Source organism: Acinonyx jubatus, chromosome A2, assembly GCF_027475565.1.
Source record: "Acinonyx jubatus isolate Ajub_Pintada_27869175 chromosome A2, VMU_Ajub_asm_v1.0, whole genome shotgun sequence".
In the NCBI taxonomy this organism is placed as follows: Eukaryota; Metazoa; Chordata; class Mammalia; order Carnivora; family Felidae; genus Acinonyx; species Acinonyx jubatus.
The window spans coordinates 152,121,582-152,137,650 of NC_069383.1; the positions used below are offsets into that span (position 1 = coordinate 152,121,582).

At 51.8% G+C, this 16,069-nt stretch overlaps 2 protein-coding genes and 1 long non-coding RNA gene across 5 annotated transcripts; 1 reads left to right on the forward strand and 2 right to left on the reverse strand.

The window, feature by feature from the left end:
* Positions 1 to 548: 548 nt before the first annotated feature.
* Positions 549 to 4,047, reverse strand: UBA52 (ubiquitin A-52 residue ribosomal protein fusion product 1). Of its 3 annotated transcripts, none has more exons than XM_053219609.1 (5): positions 3,908 to 4,047; positions 2,728 to 2,841; positions 2,370 to 2,456; positions 834 to 936; positions 549 to 738 (listed from the first exon to the last, which is right to left on the reverse strand). In XM_053219609.1, exons 2-5 carry the CDS (start codon positions 2,828 to 2,830, stop codon positions 645 to 647), a joined length of 387 nt encoding a protein of 128 aa, XP_053075584.1. In that variant the 5' UTR covers positions 2,831 to 2,841; positions 3,908 to 4,047; the 3' UTR covers positions 549 to 644. The 3 variants fall into 3 exon arrangements, with proteins under 3 accessions (XP_053075584.1, XP_014921063.1, XP_053075585.1); XM_015065577.3 differs by having other exon boundaries at positions 2,728 to 2,838; positions 3,908 to 3,965; XM_053219610.1 differs by having other exon boundaries at positions 3,813 to 3,947.
* On the forward strand, positions 4,045 to 4,861 carry LOC106969079 (uncharacterized). Its single transcript, XR_001429278.3, has 2 exons — positions 4,045 to 4,194; positions 4,677 to 4,861. It is a non-coding gene; the product is annotated as an uncharacterized LOC106969079 (long non-coding RNA).
* On the reverse strand, positions 4,693 to 12,545 carry KXD1 (KxDL motif containing 1). Its single transcript, XM_015065578.3, has 5 exons — positions 12,389 to 12,545; positions 9,740 to 9,861; positions 8,620 to 8,772; positions 6,981 to 7,027; positions 4,693 to 6,036 (listed from the first exon to the last, which is right to left on the reverse strand). The coding sequence occupies exons 2-5, from the start codon at positions 9,838 to 9,840 to the stop codon at positions 5,807 to 5,809; spliced, it is 531 nt and encodes a 176-aa protein (XP_014921064.1). The 5' UTR covers positions 9,841 to 9,861; positions 12,389 to 12,545; the 3' UTR covers positions 4,693 to 5,806.
* Between the last annotated feature and the right edge of the window lie 3,524 nt (positions 12,546 to 16,069).

Genomic DNA, 16,069 nt, shown 5'->3' on the forward strand with positions numbered 1-16,069 from the left:
TGATTCTCAGGAGCATCAGCACAAGTTTTATAAACACCAAGGCCTGCCCCTCCAAGACTGAGGTTAGAGGGCTTAGGTGGGCCCAGGTGCTCCTCATATTCAGCCAACGGAGAACATGTTTTACACTAGGTGCAGTTTTTGTCTACCCACCCACACCTGGACACCTCCAAGGCACAGGCATGAAGTCATCCGAGTGTCTGAGTAGGGCCCAGGCAGTGACATGGCTGACCTGCAGTCTGGCAAGAGCCTGGGCTTGGGGGGGCTGGGGGAGTCTTCATTAAGGATGACAAAATGCAGACAGGCAGGTTCATGAGGGTATGTGGCAGAGGGCCGAGACTGAAACCTGTGTGCACTGTGGCTGTGAAAAACCCTGTTAGATGTGAAGGGCAGGGACCACGGCACATTTTATAGCTGAGACAACCAAAACCCAAAGGACACGGGACTCTCGAGGGCTGTGCAGAATCAAGCGATGGAGTCCCTCCGGGAGATGCCCACAGCTCAGCCAGCTCCTCCTTGGACACACCAGCCATGCAGACACCAGTTACTGCTCCAGTCAATGAAAGGGAAACTTTATTGAGGCCCCAGGGCCTTGGGGCTTGGGCAGGAGGCCATCCTGCAGGCAAAGAAGAGCGGGTGGAGGGGCCTTATTTGACCTTCTTCTTGGGGCGCAGGTTGTTGGTGTGGCCGCACTTCTTCTTGCGGCAGTTGACTGCACGGGGGTGCAGGCGAGCATAACACCTGCAGAGGATGAGAGAGACTGGTGAGGACACACCCCAACCCAAGCCCTCCCCACTGGGGCTAGCCACCCCCTGCCACCATCTGAGAGTACTCACTTGCGGCAGATCATCTTGTCGCAGTTGTATTTCTGGGCCAGCTGGCGGAGGGAAGGCTCAATGATGCCACCCCGCAGGCGAAGCACCAAGTGCAGGGTGGACTCTAGGAGAGGAAGGTCAAAGAGAGACAGTGACCAAGCCTGGCCCCAGCACCTCAGGTGCAGGGTAGGGCCCTCCAGAACTTCCTCAAATGAGAATCCCTTGGGTACTCTATACGTAGATGGACATACTGGCCCAGACCACCCCACACAACCTCCATCTCACTTCCCACCAGCCCAGGCTTTGGGCAGTCTGAGACTAATATATGCTAACCATAACGTGCATTGGGTTTCTCAACAGACAAGGTAATTTCTGAGGGATGTAAAGATGATCTTTCGTTTTGCTGAGAAATTAAATCTGGTTGCTACAGAAAGTGACAAGGATCCCTTTACGATAGTGACAAAATGTCTCTTATCACATTTTTATACATATTTTTAAAGATTTTATTTTTGGGGGGGGGGGCGCCTGGGTGGCTCAGTCGGTTAAGCGTCCAACTTTGGCCCAAGTCATGATCTCACAGTTCATGGGTTCAAGCCCCGCATTGGTCTCTGTGCTGACAGCTCGGAGCCTGAAGCCTGCTTCTGATTCTGTGTCTCCCTCTCTCTCTGCCCTTCCCCTGCTCACGCTCTGTCTCTCAAAAATAAAAAATAAAAAAAATAATAAAATAAAATAAAAGATTTTATTTTTGGGTTGCCTGGGTGGCTCAGTTAAGCAACCGACTTTGACTCAGGTCATGATCTCACAGTTCATGAGTTCAAACCCCATGTTGGGCTCTGTGTGGACAGCTCAGAGCCTGGAACCTGCTTCAGATTCTATGTCTCCCTCTCTGCCCTTTGCCTGCTCACACGGTCTCTCTCTCCAATATAAACGTTAAAAAAAAAAATGTTATCTTTCAGTAATCTCAACACCCAATGTGGGGTTTGAACTCACAACCCAAAGATCAAGAGTTGCGTGCTCTACTGACTGAGCCAGACTGGTGTCCCTCTTAACACATTTTTAAAGAAAACGGTCTTTTAAAGAAAGGTGAGCAAGAACAAGAGAAACCACTGCCACACTTGGAAACATAAGTGGCGACCAGGAGATGCTTCCCCCAGTGAAAACATTATTTTATAAAAGACTCCTCGGGGCGCCTGGGTGGCGCAGTCGGTTAAGCGTCCGACTTCAACCAGGTCACGATCTCGCGGTCCGTGAGTTCGAGCCCCGCGTCAGGCTCGGGGCCGATGGCTCAGAGCCTGGAGACTGTTTCCGATTCTGTGTCTCCCTCTCTCTCTGCCCCTCCCCCGTTCATGCTCTGTCTCTCTCTGTCCCAAAAATAAATAAATGTTGAAAAAATAAATAAATAAATAAATAAAATAAAAGACTCCTCTAGCCCCATCTGATCACCTCCCCCACCCTCCCCAATGCTGCCAATGAGATCATCAAAGCCTCATCCTTGCAAAGCCTCTTCCTTGGCTCTAGGCCTCACGGGCCTCTGTCCAGCCACTCAACTCCCGGTACCTTTCTGGATATTGTAGTCTGACAGAGTGCGGCCGTCTTCCAGCTGTTTCCCCGCGAAAATCAGACGCTGCTGGTCAGGAGGGATGCCTGGGAAGAGGAAAGCTCAGACTAAGACTCTGGCAAGCACATTGCTGGCAGCTTCCCTTCTCCCCGCAGGGGTGTTCTGGCATAGCCTCCAACCTATCAAAGGGGAAACTGAGGTAGAGAGAACAAGCTGTCCTCTTAAGATCACACAAGGGAAGCACTGGCCAAGGCTGAGGTCTATACAAGCCCAGCACCCATCCTGCACATGACAGTGTCTCCTCTGGGCCGAGAGGGATTGCTGCTGAACAGAACCTCTGGACTCCGCTCAACTCACCCTCCTTGTCTTGGATTTTGGCTTTGACATTCTCAATGGTGTCACTGGGCTCAACCTCGAGGGTGATGGTCTTGCCCGTTAGGGTCTTCACAAAGATCTGCATCTCTGCGACTGCTGGAGGGTGGGGAAGAGTAGGATGAAGAGGTTAAGAACTGAAGGTCTGAGCAGCTTGAGCTCAGGGGCTGGCCAGCCCCGTGCCAGTATCAACCACAAGTACAGGCCCATCCCAGCGCCTGTTTCCTTCCACCTCTCCGAGGCTACAGCCCAAATATCCTATAATCAAGGACTGTGCTTTCCGCACCTTACCCCTGGACCCCTGTGGCAAAGTGTGCTTCATGGGAGCAAAGATAGTGGTTATCCTCCTTGGGCCCAGCAAATGAAATTCTGGCAACTTTGAAGACGGAATGAGAAGTACGTAGCCGGGGCACCATTTGGTCAGGCACATTTTCTTCGAGGGTGGCCGGGAGGTCCCATCCTCCCTCCCTTCCCTACCCCTCTGTAAGCCGCATTTGCTCCACAAGCAGCCCTTCCTGCAACCCGAATGGGAATCCCGTCTTGGCATCCGCTCCTCCCACACATTTTCCTCGATGGCAGTTCTCGCCAACTCCAAGCTCCGACATCCGACACCCTGGCTTCCCTCTAAGTTATACCCAAACTCGCCCACACTTCTTGCCTTTGCGCCAACCCATAAACAGTGCCTGCCAAGCACGTGTCAGGTACTTGTTTACACATATTTCATCTTCCCCCCCCCCCCAAAAAACCTTATAAGGTGGATGCTACCACCCTCTCCTGAGAAGGCAAGTAGTGAATCACCCTGTGGGAGGGGAAAAGGACTTAATATTTTCAAAAGGTTTGGCGCATTGTAGGACACCAAAAAAAAAAAAAAAAAAAAAAAAAATGCGCTTAGTACCCCCTTCCCCTTGCCCAGAAAGTTCATCCGCGTCCCCAGGCCTCCTGGGATAGCTTGGGCCGGAGGGGCGCATAGGCTCCTCTCCCAAAGACCCGTTCGCCACCCGGGGCCCAGTCCCGGCTGGGAACCTCGACTCCACGCGCCCAACTTAGCCGACCGGGCCGCCCTGCCGAACCTGGCCCGCGTGGACGGGTTCCGGGCTGTCCCTTCCGCCACCGGGACGCCCGCGGCCTCCCACAGCCTCCCGCCCGACCCCGGTCTGGAGCGAACCCGCAACGCCGCTGCCACCAAACCGCTCGGGAACCTCGTTGAAGAGAAAGAGGGCGACGGACCGGAAACCGCCGATTTGCCGCCGAGAGCGCCTGCGCACCGAGCACGCTGCGCGCTTGCGTCACAATCCGCGCCGCGCATCGTACCCCACCCCCGGCCCCGCCCCGCCGCCGTATTGGGTGCTGGCTAACGAAGCCGCAGCCCCCGTGGGCGAGTGTCACCAACCCGCTTCCGGGTGCATTCCCCTGTCCTCCAGGGCACGTGAGGGGACGGCCTCACCTTTCCAGGTTGTCTCTCAGTTGGCTAAAAACTGCACGTAACGGTCACTCGGGGAATGCTTGTTGACAAGAGTAGAGGAGACAATTTGTGCTAAAGCGAAGGAATTAAGCAGAGGGTCAACGGGTCCGGGACTCAGGGCTCAGGACGGGAAGGTGGTAGGCGGCACAGGGGTGGGACGTGCCGAAACCCTCGGGATCCACCTGTCACCAAGGAGTTAGATATTTGAAAACTTTCTAGCCGCTGTGCCTGGAGGAATTTCAAGGCGGCGCCTATCAGAGCAGTGAGGGAAGGTGAAGCTGATGCACTCACTCAAAATGGGGTGCGACCCAGGGTCAGTTTGGGGCCAAAGAGGACTTCTGTTAGGACCAAGGAGTCGTGGATGGCTAAACAGTGCCAGGAACGGGAAGGGTGAGGACTGAGAAGTTACGTGTAGGTTTGGCAGGGTTCCTCTTTATTTCCTTGAACACTTACCAGCGCCCCCTATTAACAGGCAAAAGCACACACTCTTGGATCTAGGAAGATGTCTTTAATAACGTAATTTTTAAGTGCTTAAAAGAACTCTACAGGGAACTCTACACAGTGTCTCATGGGGAAAGGGACCCGGCCTGCCTCCCTGAGGAGTCCATCCTGAGACCGATCTGGAGAAGTTACTCAGACAAAAGGGAACCGGCACGTGAGTACATAGGTAGTGATAGGAACTTGGGTTATTACGGTTGCTACCACTGGAGACTGCCACCAAGAGCAGCCACGTCTCTACCTCAGTGGTGCCTGGCCGTCCATATACCCCTCCTGTCTCACGTCCTGCACTTATCCCCCTCATGGCATCCTGGGCCCAAGGATGGAAGGAAGCCACCGCTAAGTACACCCTTCCCTTTTTAGTAACAGAGTCTTTTTATTGATAACTTCCCAACAGCATCTGTAAACATCGGGTACAAAAATATTCCGTTTAACTCTGTTTTCCAAGGTGGCTCAGCTTGCTCCATGGAGGTCCTGGGAGAGGCCTGCTGGGCCCTGAGGGTTTGCACCTCTGGCCAGAGAAACACAGACCTCATCAGGCTTGCAGCTGAATGGCCCACCTCCATCTTGAGCCTTCTACAACTGTCTCAGAAGCCTCCTTGACATACCAACTGGAGATAGCATTCAATACTTTTGTTGGAGGAAAGGGCAGGGAGACCAGAATTAGTAGGTACAGGGACGGGTTGGGGTGAACTGAGACATGACAGTGCTGATCCACTTTGAGGTGGTCTTGACCAGGGCATCGGGGCAGGGGCCTTCTGGCTCTGGTCTCTGGGAGCCTTTAAATGTTTAGAGCAGACCTCAAGCCTGGCTCTGGAAAAGCTCCCTTATGCCCAGCCCATAACTCCAGCTGAGCTGGTCATCCCCTGGCCTTGGCAGAGGGGTCTGCAGAAGACAGATGTTCTCAGTGAGGAGGAATTGGGAATGATAGACCCCCCCCAGGAACTCCACACCCCTGGAGGGAGTCTTGTCCCCCAGGAGCCCTGGGTGACAAAACAGGGTGGCAAAGCTGTTGATCTCCAGGCAGGGTTACCTACTGCCACCTCAGACACCTGGGGAGAGCTGCCACTTCCCTGAGACCCCTCGGGGCGCCAGGGAGTAGGGTTACTCCCCCGGTGTCTCCTCATCGTCCGTCTGGCTGCGGCCATTGATGGCAGGAGAGCTGGACCGGACATGGGAAAGGTCCTCGAAGCCAGGACTGAGGGAGGGTGAGACAGTGTCAGGGCTGGTGTCACACGAGCCCGTGCTCTGTTCTGAGGTGGCAATGGTGGTCGTGGTGCTGGGTGGTATGGGATCTTCATCCTCGTCCTCCAGGAGGGATGCTTCTGGGATGTCTGGGGGAAGGAGGCCAGGAGTTGGCTTAGTCACCGTGGCGGGCACCGTAATGAGGGATTCACTGGGCCTATGACCCCTAACAGCTCCCCTGCCACCCCGTGGGGCCTAACTTGGCCCATTTTACAGAGGAGGAAACTGAGGCCCAGGCAGAGGAGAGGTTTCCCTTCAGGGTGTAAGGACCCAGGTTCTCAGGAGTCAGGCCAACACAGGCCTGAGCCTAGCTCTGCCCTCCTGTGTTGCCAGGGCCAAGCCTCTCACTACCCTTGCCTCAGCATTCTGCTCTATAAACAAAGCAGGCCTGATGATAGCATTGCCTTGTTTGGTTTTTGTTGTTTTTGAAGTAAGCACTACATTCAACAGGGGGCTTGAATTCAAACCCCAAGATCAAGAGCCGCATGCTCTACTGACTAAGGCAATCAGGTACCCTGACAGCACTGCCTTTGTGCCTCTGGTTGTTAGCAGCCCTGAGGTAGGGAGATGTTGGCCCGTTTGGCAGAGGGGGTAAACTGAGAGTCAGCATAGGGGGTGCTGCACTTCCTCTGAGAAGTCACTGCTCCTTAGGGCTACAGTTTCCCCCTGTATGAAATGGGATACTCACAGCCCCCACTCTCATGGGTGGTTGCAGGTAAGAGCCTAGCTCATAGAGCTACACTACATCCACTTGGGCAAGGACTGTCATTGTTCTTATCCACATTCCCCTGTGTAACCTCCCCCAGGGAGGGGATCCTAGTCCCAGCACCTGCTCTACAGATTGCCAAGACCAGCCAAGCACCCATGCCCCTGCCCCCTGCTCCAAGTCTCTCTAGATCTACAGCCCACCAGGACCTGGGCTCAGTGTCGGCCCCTGAGGTGACCTTCCAGAAGCCAGACCTGGGGTGAGGGTGCTGGCATCCGTGGGTGCAGAGGCCAGACGTGGGGCACAGGAGCCCTGGGTGACACTTACGGCTGAAGGCCTCCGGGTGCTGCCTGGCCAGCTTCCCTTTCAGCGTCCTGCAGGGGAAGGGAAGGCATACAGGGCTGAACCTGCCAAGCAGACAGGCTGGGCCTGGTGCACGCCAGGAACCCTTGCTGCAGTTCCAGGTGGGTGGGGCATGGGAACTCCCCCCAACCCTTTACTGCTGGTCACTCTGCTCCTGGGCTGGAAGGAGGCCCATGTGCTCAGCCCTGCGGACCTCCCAGCCCTAGGATAGATGGCAGCTGCTCAGCTGTCAAGAGCTTGTGCGTGTCCTCCGTGCTGGGTCTGGCTAGGCCCTCTATCTGCAATGCCTTTCTTAGGTCTAATCCTTCCCTGCCCAGATAACCCTCCAGGAGGCTTCCTCACCCCTTCCTCAGCTGTCGCTCCTCTGGGTGACTTGTCCCATCCTGTCCCCCACCACTAGGATGACAGTGTCTGTGTGGGGGCCAGGAGTGATTATGCACACCCCAGACACTGAGTACTTGCATACATTGAACTGACGTTCACAGAGAAACGCCTCCTTCATTTTTAATCAGCTGTTTTTCCTTTCTTCCTAAAGTAATGAAGTCACCGGGGCGCCTGGGTGGCTCAGTTGGTTGAGAGCCCAGCTTCGGCTCAGGTCATGATCTCACGGTTCGTGGGTTCGAGCCCCGCATGGGGCTCTGTGCTGACAGCTCAGAGCCTGGAGCCTGCTTCGGATTCTGTGCCTCCCTCTCTCTCTCTGCCCCTCCCCCGCTCATGCTCTGTCTGTCAAAAATAAATAAGCATTAAAAAAAAAAAAAAGTAATGAAGTCACCTTTACAAAGAATAACAAAGGGGTCTTCGGGGGGTGGAGTCTCATCCTTGACTGTGGTGACCCAGTCCCCACCAGAAGCACCACCGTTGCTGGGTCCCCACCCACGAGGCAACTGGGCAGACACAACTATCCCCTTCCTGGGTGATACAGATATGCACAAAAGATGTCAACACTTGGGGTTCCTGCTCACCCCCAAAACCACGCCTGGGCAACCAGCCTGATGAGACACGAGACACCTCAGAAAATATGTGTTTTTATACGGGATTTAATTGGCCTGTCTCATGATCTTCTGTTCCTGAGCCTGCCAGTGGGTGGGGCTGCCCCCAGGACAGAGTAAGTGGTGCTGTCAGCTGGAAATACAGCTGCAGCTCTGGCTACTTCCAGGCCCAGGCATGTGGCCACAGTGATGCAGGCTCTGGGTGCTGCGCTGAGCATTCTACGTGCTTAGGGACCTGAACGTCATTCTTCTCTGTCCTCACAGAAAACAGCTCAGAAAAGACCCACCAAAACTGGCAATCTCAGATGCCTTTTGAGAGAAGACCTGGGCCGGGGGCTGGAGGACCAGAGACTTGCCTTTCACTGTCTGCACCTGCCTGCCTTTTGCATCCTGCATCTGGTACTACGTTGCAGTTATTGAAAGATAAATAAAATCTAAATCCAGAAACTTCAAGATTTTTTTATACCAAACTTCAGATCTTCTCAGACGCTAAGTGAGCAATGAAGCCTCAAAGAACAAATTAGCAGAATCTCTGTTTTGCAGAGTGGATGATCCTCGTTGAAGAGGGGAGAAACCTGAGGGGGAGGCAGAAGCTGGAGAGGCTGGGGACCCACCTGATCCTGCGGAAGATGCTGTCCAGGTCCCGCTTCATCTCCACCAGGGTCCTTGTGTGGTGCAGGAAGCGCTCGCTCATTTGCTGCAGGCGGGCGCTTGACAGGTTGTTGAAATTCAACAGCATCTCATTGGTCTTCTCAAAGCGGTCCAGCCTGGCAGCAAAGAGAAGGCACCAGCCCTGCAAACCATGCCCTACAAACTGATCATGCTAGGCCCTTTCCTGCTTCATGACCTTTGCATGTGTTGTTTCCTTGCCATGTAGAACTCTACCTGCTGTTTGAGCCATCTAGCGAACTCCTACTCAACCTTCAAAACCCTACCCAAGTACATCCTTCTCATGTATAAACCCTCTCTCAAGCAGACTCTGACTCCCCTGAGTCCCTAGATCCAGGTTATTCCCCTGGCCCAGCCCTGACACCATGGGGCCATGGTGTGTGTCTGGTTTTGTCTCCCCTCATTCTGGGAGTTCACCAGGCCAGGCCTAAATCTGACCCAGACAAACCCAGTACCCCTGTCACAGGTGGAGAGAAATGGAAGGGTATCAGGTCGCTGCTGTGTCATAAATGGAAGGAAGAGCCTTTGGCTTAAATACACAAAAATAAGGCCACAGGAGGCTGTGCTTCCATCCCAAGATTGTGTAAGCCTCTCTTCCCCACAGAGCAGGCTGGAATCGGTCACAGTGGTCACAGTGCCAAGCCCTTAAGGAGGGCAAAGGTGTTGACAGCCCCTCCGAAAGACCACAGGTCCTCTGCAGAGACAGCCTGGGCTGTGAGAGACTAGATTCCCAACAGGAGATTAGCTCACTGGCTTCCTTAAATCCCCTCCCGCAGCCCCTTCCTATTCTCCCAACAGCCCACCCCGGGCCTTGGGATAGGAGCTGCTACAGCCCCTGCCAAGCCATCCACAGCTGCGAAACCATCCCAAAGCCCTGCTTCCTGTGCCAAGGCCTCGCCTCCAGGCCAGGAAGGAATTTACTTTGGAGCCAGCCGGCAGATTTGCTCATTTCCTTCATTTTATCACCAGTGTGGGCCCAGGGTAAGGGCAGACAGGGAAAGAATGCTGGCCAGCGAGTGGATTCCTTCCCACGCCTGGGGCCCACAGCCCTTGGCTACCACTCACATGTTCTTCTGAGCCAGGATGATAGCATTGACGTCGTCTGTATTCACCATGCTTAGGATGCGGCTGCAGAAGACCCTCGAGGCCGAGTCCGGAGGGTCCATCTCTTCCTCCTCCTCCGCTGCCTAAAACAGGCAAGGTGAGAGTCTTCAGTCTGCACTAGGCAGTGGGGTTGCTGGGACAGAAAGGAGGGGCTGGGAACGCGGGCCATGAGTTGGTCATGCCACCTGAGCCTCAGCTTTGTCATCCTGAGAATCCAGGGGTGTTGGGAGGACATATTTGTAAATTGCACCCAAGCACATCAGAATCCCATCACCCACCGACCTCTATGGCCCCCACTCTCCATGTGCCCAAGGCCACAGCCACCTTCCACCTGCATAGATTTGCCAGCCTCTTCCTACATCCCCCCAACTTTGCTCATCCCACCATAGGGCTTTTGCACCTGCCGTCCTCACATACATGACTGCCCCCTCAAATCATCACCACCTCCAGTATCTTTTCTCCTGTGATGACTGCCCCTCCTCTCGACTCTGATCACTTTTATAAGCACTTCGCCTTATTTTATTCATCGACTCATCTCTTCCTGAAATTATCTTAGTCATCATTTGACTTTTTTGTCCGTCGCTACCAAAGCAACGTCAGCTTCAAGAGAGCAAAGGCCTCCAGAGCCCAGCCCAGAAACCGGTTCACAGCAAGGGGTCACCAGAACTTAGCTTGATGGAGGCAACCAGAGGCTTTCAAACTCCGCTCTGACTCTAGGGTTTTATTAGCAAATTAAAGCCAAGAATTTCAGCCAAGCTACGGGCCCCAGCAACCCAGATGGCTGTGTGGCTAGGTAGATGACCATCATGGCAGGTGGGGGGCCTCCTGGACCCTGCCAGGGCAGGAAGGGCCACAGGTTCGGCACTCACCCTCAGGGGCGGGGGTGTCAGGTAAAACCCAGAATCTTGACATAGCTTGGCTCTGGGGTCCACGTATTTAACTGCTGACAGAAAGGCCCATTTGCAATTGGTTGAGATTCACATGCAGAATCACAAAGGGCTTTCAGAGCCCTTAATCCACTCTCCTCTTTATTGAGCACTTACTGTATGCTAACCAATGCACTAACTTTATACACCGGGAACTGTTACCCTTACTTACACATTAGGAAAACGGAGACTCAGAAACTGAGAAACTGGACCATTGTCACATACTCAGTAAACCCGAGTCACAACTCAAATGCCCAGTCTGCAGGACCCACGAGTGTGAATCTGAACAGATGTTCAGTATCCACCTCTGCCAGGACAGTGGCTTCTTACAGTAACTGACTACTACCAGACTTCTGAATTTTTCCAGGAGAAAAAAAAAACCCTCAGAAATGTGGACTTTTATGTGTGTGTAAAATTACCTCATTACAAATGTTAACAGCTAATACTTTTCTTCCCTCAAACACCATGGAGGCCAAGACTTATCTATTTGCAGCCCCTACATGCCTTCTGGAAATAAGCTGCCACACCTGGTGAAATCCGCCCCCCCCCCACACCAGATAATCACTAGGTTTATTGAATTCCTACTATGTGCCAGGTACCAACACCCACAGTATCCACTATCCACGTTTCCAAAGAAGCATAATCATGTATAATGAGGACACTTGGGCCCAAAGGGCAGAGTCGTGTGGCAGGAAGCCCACAGCTAGTGCTTGGCAGGGCACAAGATTTGGACCTGTGTAAAATGGTTCTGCTTCAAGGGGCTCTTTCCAGTCTCTGGCTCCCAGATGTGAGGGCTGATTCAAGGCACGCTCCCCTGCCTCAGGAAAACTTCCCTAACAGCTAGTCTGGCCCACAAACAGAGTAGAAATGACCTAGCACGGGCTCTGGTCTCTGCTCCAAATATTACTTATGAGGGAAATACGCAGAAAAGGAGGCTGTGTGACCTTGGGAGGGTCACCGCACCTCCCTGAGTTTTCTCATCCAGACAATGGGAGTAATAAAGAATCAGAATCTCACAGCGCTGTCTGTGATAGTGATAACGAGCTGGGTTCGGAGCAGGCTGCTTCTCCATGGGGAGTATGAAGTCCTAGGGCGGGGCCAGGGAATCAGCATTGTAGCCAGGGGCTCCCTGGTCCTTCCAAGAACAGGAGCCAACACTTGTACAGCACTTCATTTTATCCCCAGTCATCCCTATGAAGCAAACACTATCATCTCCAAGGGCAACTAAGGCTCACAGGGGTTGGCTCAGTTACCCAAGGTCACACGGCAAGGTGGAGGAGCCACGATTCCACCCAGTATTTAACAGAATTTAATTTGGCGGCCCAAGTTTAGCAAAACCCGCGAGAGAGGCGGGATTCGCCTATCCCCTCACGCCCCGCCCCTGCAAAGCGGGGAAACTGAGGCCCAAAGACTGCAACGCCCGGTTCCGGGTGACACTGCAGACTGAACACAAGCAGCCCCGGCTCCGGCGCCCTGGCTCCGGAATCGGCCCGTGGCGCCGCCGGCGCACACATTGCGCGGACGGGGAAACTGAGGCCTGTAGGGGGAGTGCCCAGATGTGGCCAGCGGCGCGCCCCACCCCGCAACAGCCCGGGGGCCGCGCCCGACCCGGCCCGGCTCCCCAGCGGCCCCGGCATTCCCAGCCCCACCCCGAACTCGGCCCCGGCGTCGGTGGCAGCAGCACCTGCACATCTGGCGGCCTTGCTCGCGCTTCCGGGATGGCGCCCGTGCCGCCACGACGTCACCACGCAACACGCGTGCAACCGCGCGTATAGGCGACGTGCCCGGAGCCGATATGCGTGCTAGGAGTCGCGGCAGGAAGGGGTGGGGCTTAGGCGCTGCTACAGTTAGCAAGTGCGTCACAACGAATAGCCAATCAAGCAGTCCCTCTGACGCCTGCGTAGTTTCCAAGGCCCGAGATGCCCAGCAGCCGGAAGGGGTTGGGGGTGTCTAAAAGGCGTCCTACTTTGTAGGTGTTGAGATTGAAGTTGAGCGGCAGGGACTCCCTCAAAGTCATGCGATGCTCAGGTGGCCTGTAGTTGACCCAGACCCAGGCATCCTGCTTCCTAGGTGGGAAATCAGATTCATTCAGTTCAAAAATCCCTGCTCTGCTTTTGGTGACCTTTTTCTGGTCCAGGATCCCACATTATGTTTAAGTGTATCTCCTTAGTCTCCACTCTGGGACAGTTCCTCAGTCTTTCCTTTCCTAATCATTTATGACCTTAGTATTTTTGAAGAGTGCTGATTTTCTAGACTACTCATCAATATGGGGTTGTCCAATATTTCCTCATAATTAGACTGAAGTTTCTCACTTTGGGCAGGATTCCCGCAGAAGCGATGTTATAGCCGTCTCCATGCGTCGTGTCTGGCGTCACAGGATATTGATGTGTCTCACTACTGGTGATGTTGACTTTGCTTACTTGCTTAAGCAATGTCTGTCAGTTTCTCAACTGTTAAGTTACCATTTTTCTTTTTGCAATAAGTATCTTACGGGGAGATACATAGCGCAAATACCCTAACGCTTTTTTTTTTTTTAATATATTTTCACCCACTAGTTTTTGCACCCATCCATGGCTCTTGCCAGCAACAATTACTATGGTTATTTTCTACTTACTAGTTTAATTATTATTTGGAATTCTATTGTAAACAAGAGCTGTCCATTCTTCACTAGTTATGCACTTATTCAAGTATTTATATATTTATTATTTGGGGGGGGGCGGCGCCTGGGTGGCTCAGTTGGTTAGGCATCTGACTCTTGACTTCAGCTCGGGTCATGATCTTGCAGCTGGTGAGTTCAATCCCTGCATAGGGCTCTGCCTTGACAGTGCACAGCCTGCTTGGGATTCTCTCTCTCCTCTCTCTGCCTCTCTTTCTCTCTCAAGGTAAATAACTAAACTTAAAAAAAAAAAAAAGATTTTAGGGTCGCCTGGGTTGCTCACTAGGTTGTGTCCGACTTCAGCTCAGGTTATGATCTCAGGGCTCATGAGTTCGAGCCTAGCATCAGGCTATGTGCTGACAGCTCAGAGCCTGGAGCCTGCTTCAAATTCTGTGTATTCCTCTCTCTCTGCCCCTCCCCCTGCTCAGGCTCTCTCTAAAATGAATAAATGTTTTAAAAAAATTTTTTTAAGATTTTATTTTTAAGTAATCTCCACACCCAACACAGGGCTTGAACTTACAACCCCAAGCTCAAGAGTCACATGCTCCACCAACTGAGCCAACCAGGCACCCCCATTTATTCATGTATTTATATCACCATGAACTCATGACTATTTATTCTATTCTGTGGGTTACAATTAATTTCTTTTTTCTTTCTTTTTTTTTAAGTAGGCACACACCCAATGTGGGACTTGAACTCATGACCCTGAAATCAAGAGTCACATGCTCCACTGACTGAGCCAGCCAGGTGCCCCTATAATTAATTTCTATTATTTACTTTGCTGCTCCTTTGTAACTTCTATGTTCTTTTAATGTCTCCCATCTTTCTCTGAGCACTTCCTTACTTTAGTACAAGATGTTCCATGCCATTTCTCTAGGGATCCTGGTTCCTTTTCTTGGAGAATGGTATTGAGAAACCAAGATCTGGGTGCTAGGTGTGTGCTCACTGCTATTGGAGTATCATTGCTCAAAGACCCCCTCAGCAATAAGAGTTAGGAGATATATATGCTAACCAATGCATATACATTTATATTTCCTTCTATATCTGTCTCCTTTTTAATATACTGAAAACCATGAATTCACTCACACTGGTACAAAGATGCACTTTAAGTGAGATAATTCAAGTTAAATGCATGAACAAAACAGGGCAAATAGTACTGGCTCAATAAACGTTAGCAATTAATTATCGCTAATTACTGAAGTCTTATGTGTATTGTTACACATTATAGATCTAATTTTTCTAGGTCTCAGTTTGTTAACTGTGAGTGATCATAGCATCTGCCTCTTAAGGTTGTTGAAACCTTGGAAGATACATACATGCCTTTGGGTACATAAAAGACTCTGTTAGAGCCCTGAATTTGGACATATCTGAGTTCTAATTCCAGCTCTGTCACATCCTAGCTGAGTGGACTTGGGCAAATGGCTTAACCTTGTAAAATCATACAGATTACTTCCTTACAATAAGGCTGGGCCCACTATAAGCCTTCAGTAAACTGACGGCAAACTTTTTACTCCCACATTCTGCTGCCTTCATTCCCTGAAAAGTTAATGAGGATCAGGATTCTTATATATTTGGTTCAGCAGTTTTAAAAATTGTTCAGTAAACCCTCTAGGCACTTCCTCTGGGTGTGGCCCATATTCTAGAGATCCAGAGAGTATTCAGTCCCTGCCTAGCCCTGGAGGATGAAAGGAGACAGTATCTGACACAGACAATGCCAATACCAAGGAGAATAATGCAGGACTATAGAGCGGAGAGACTTAAACTTGGAGGAACCTGAGGAGTGCGGTATGAGGACTCATTCGGGGGCAAGGAAGCAGGTACGTCTGGATGGGGTTTTGAGATAAGATTAGGAGTTTTCTAGGTGTTGACAATCGTTCAGGGCTGAGAGAATCACAGAGTGTAGATTTGATTTCTGTAAGAACTGTGGAGTTCTGTGAGCCAGGCAGCAACCAGTACTAAGAGAAGAGCCTGGGTTGGGGATGCTGAGAACCATGGCTCTGTCTGCAGGCTGCAGCAGAAAAGGCCCAGGCTGGAGAAACCAACCTTTTTAATGGGTACCTTGGGCTCTGTTGGAAGCCAGGAAACCTTTATGAGGGTACTGGCAGGGGTAGAAGCTACAAGTCAAGGCTAAAAGGGACTTGGTTGGCCCCAAATGTTTGGTGCACAGTGGATCAGAGACAAGAAAATATTTAACCCCTGTGTGTGTCCAAGGGAGAGGGTGAAAAGTGATGAGAACAGTCAATCCAGTGATGGGGACATTGTTGAGGGGACGCCACAGTCTAGGGACTGGAAGCGTCTCTCTGCCACTTTTTTAGTTTTATTTCCTACTTCGTGCTTATCACAGCTGCAATTAGATACTTACTTGCATCATTGTGCAATATCCAGCTCCAGAGGTGGAATAGAAACTCAACAGGGGAAGAGACCTGGCCTATATTGTTTTTCATCCCTGTGACCTTGAACAAGGTAATTACTGTCTCTGTGCCTCAGTTTCCCCATCTGTAAGACGAAGATAGTCTTACCAAAAAAACATGCATCCAATCCTAAGAAAGGCCATAAAGGAAAGAGAAAAGGAGCACAGAGCAGGTGGGTCAGAGAGAAAACACACAGGAAGTCAAATTTAAGTCCAAAAAGGTCTATAATTACATTGAATGTAAATGGGCCAAATGCCCCAGTTAAAAGACAAAGACAGGCAGACTAGATCAAAAACCA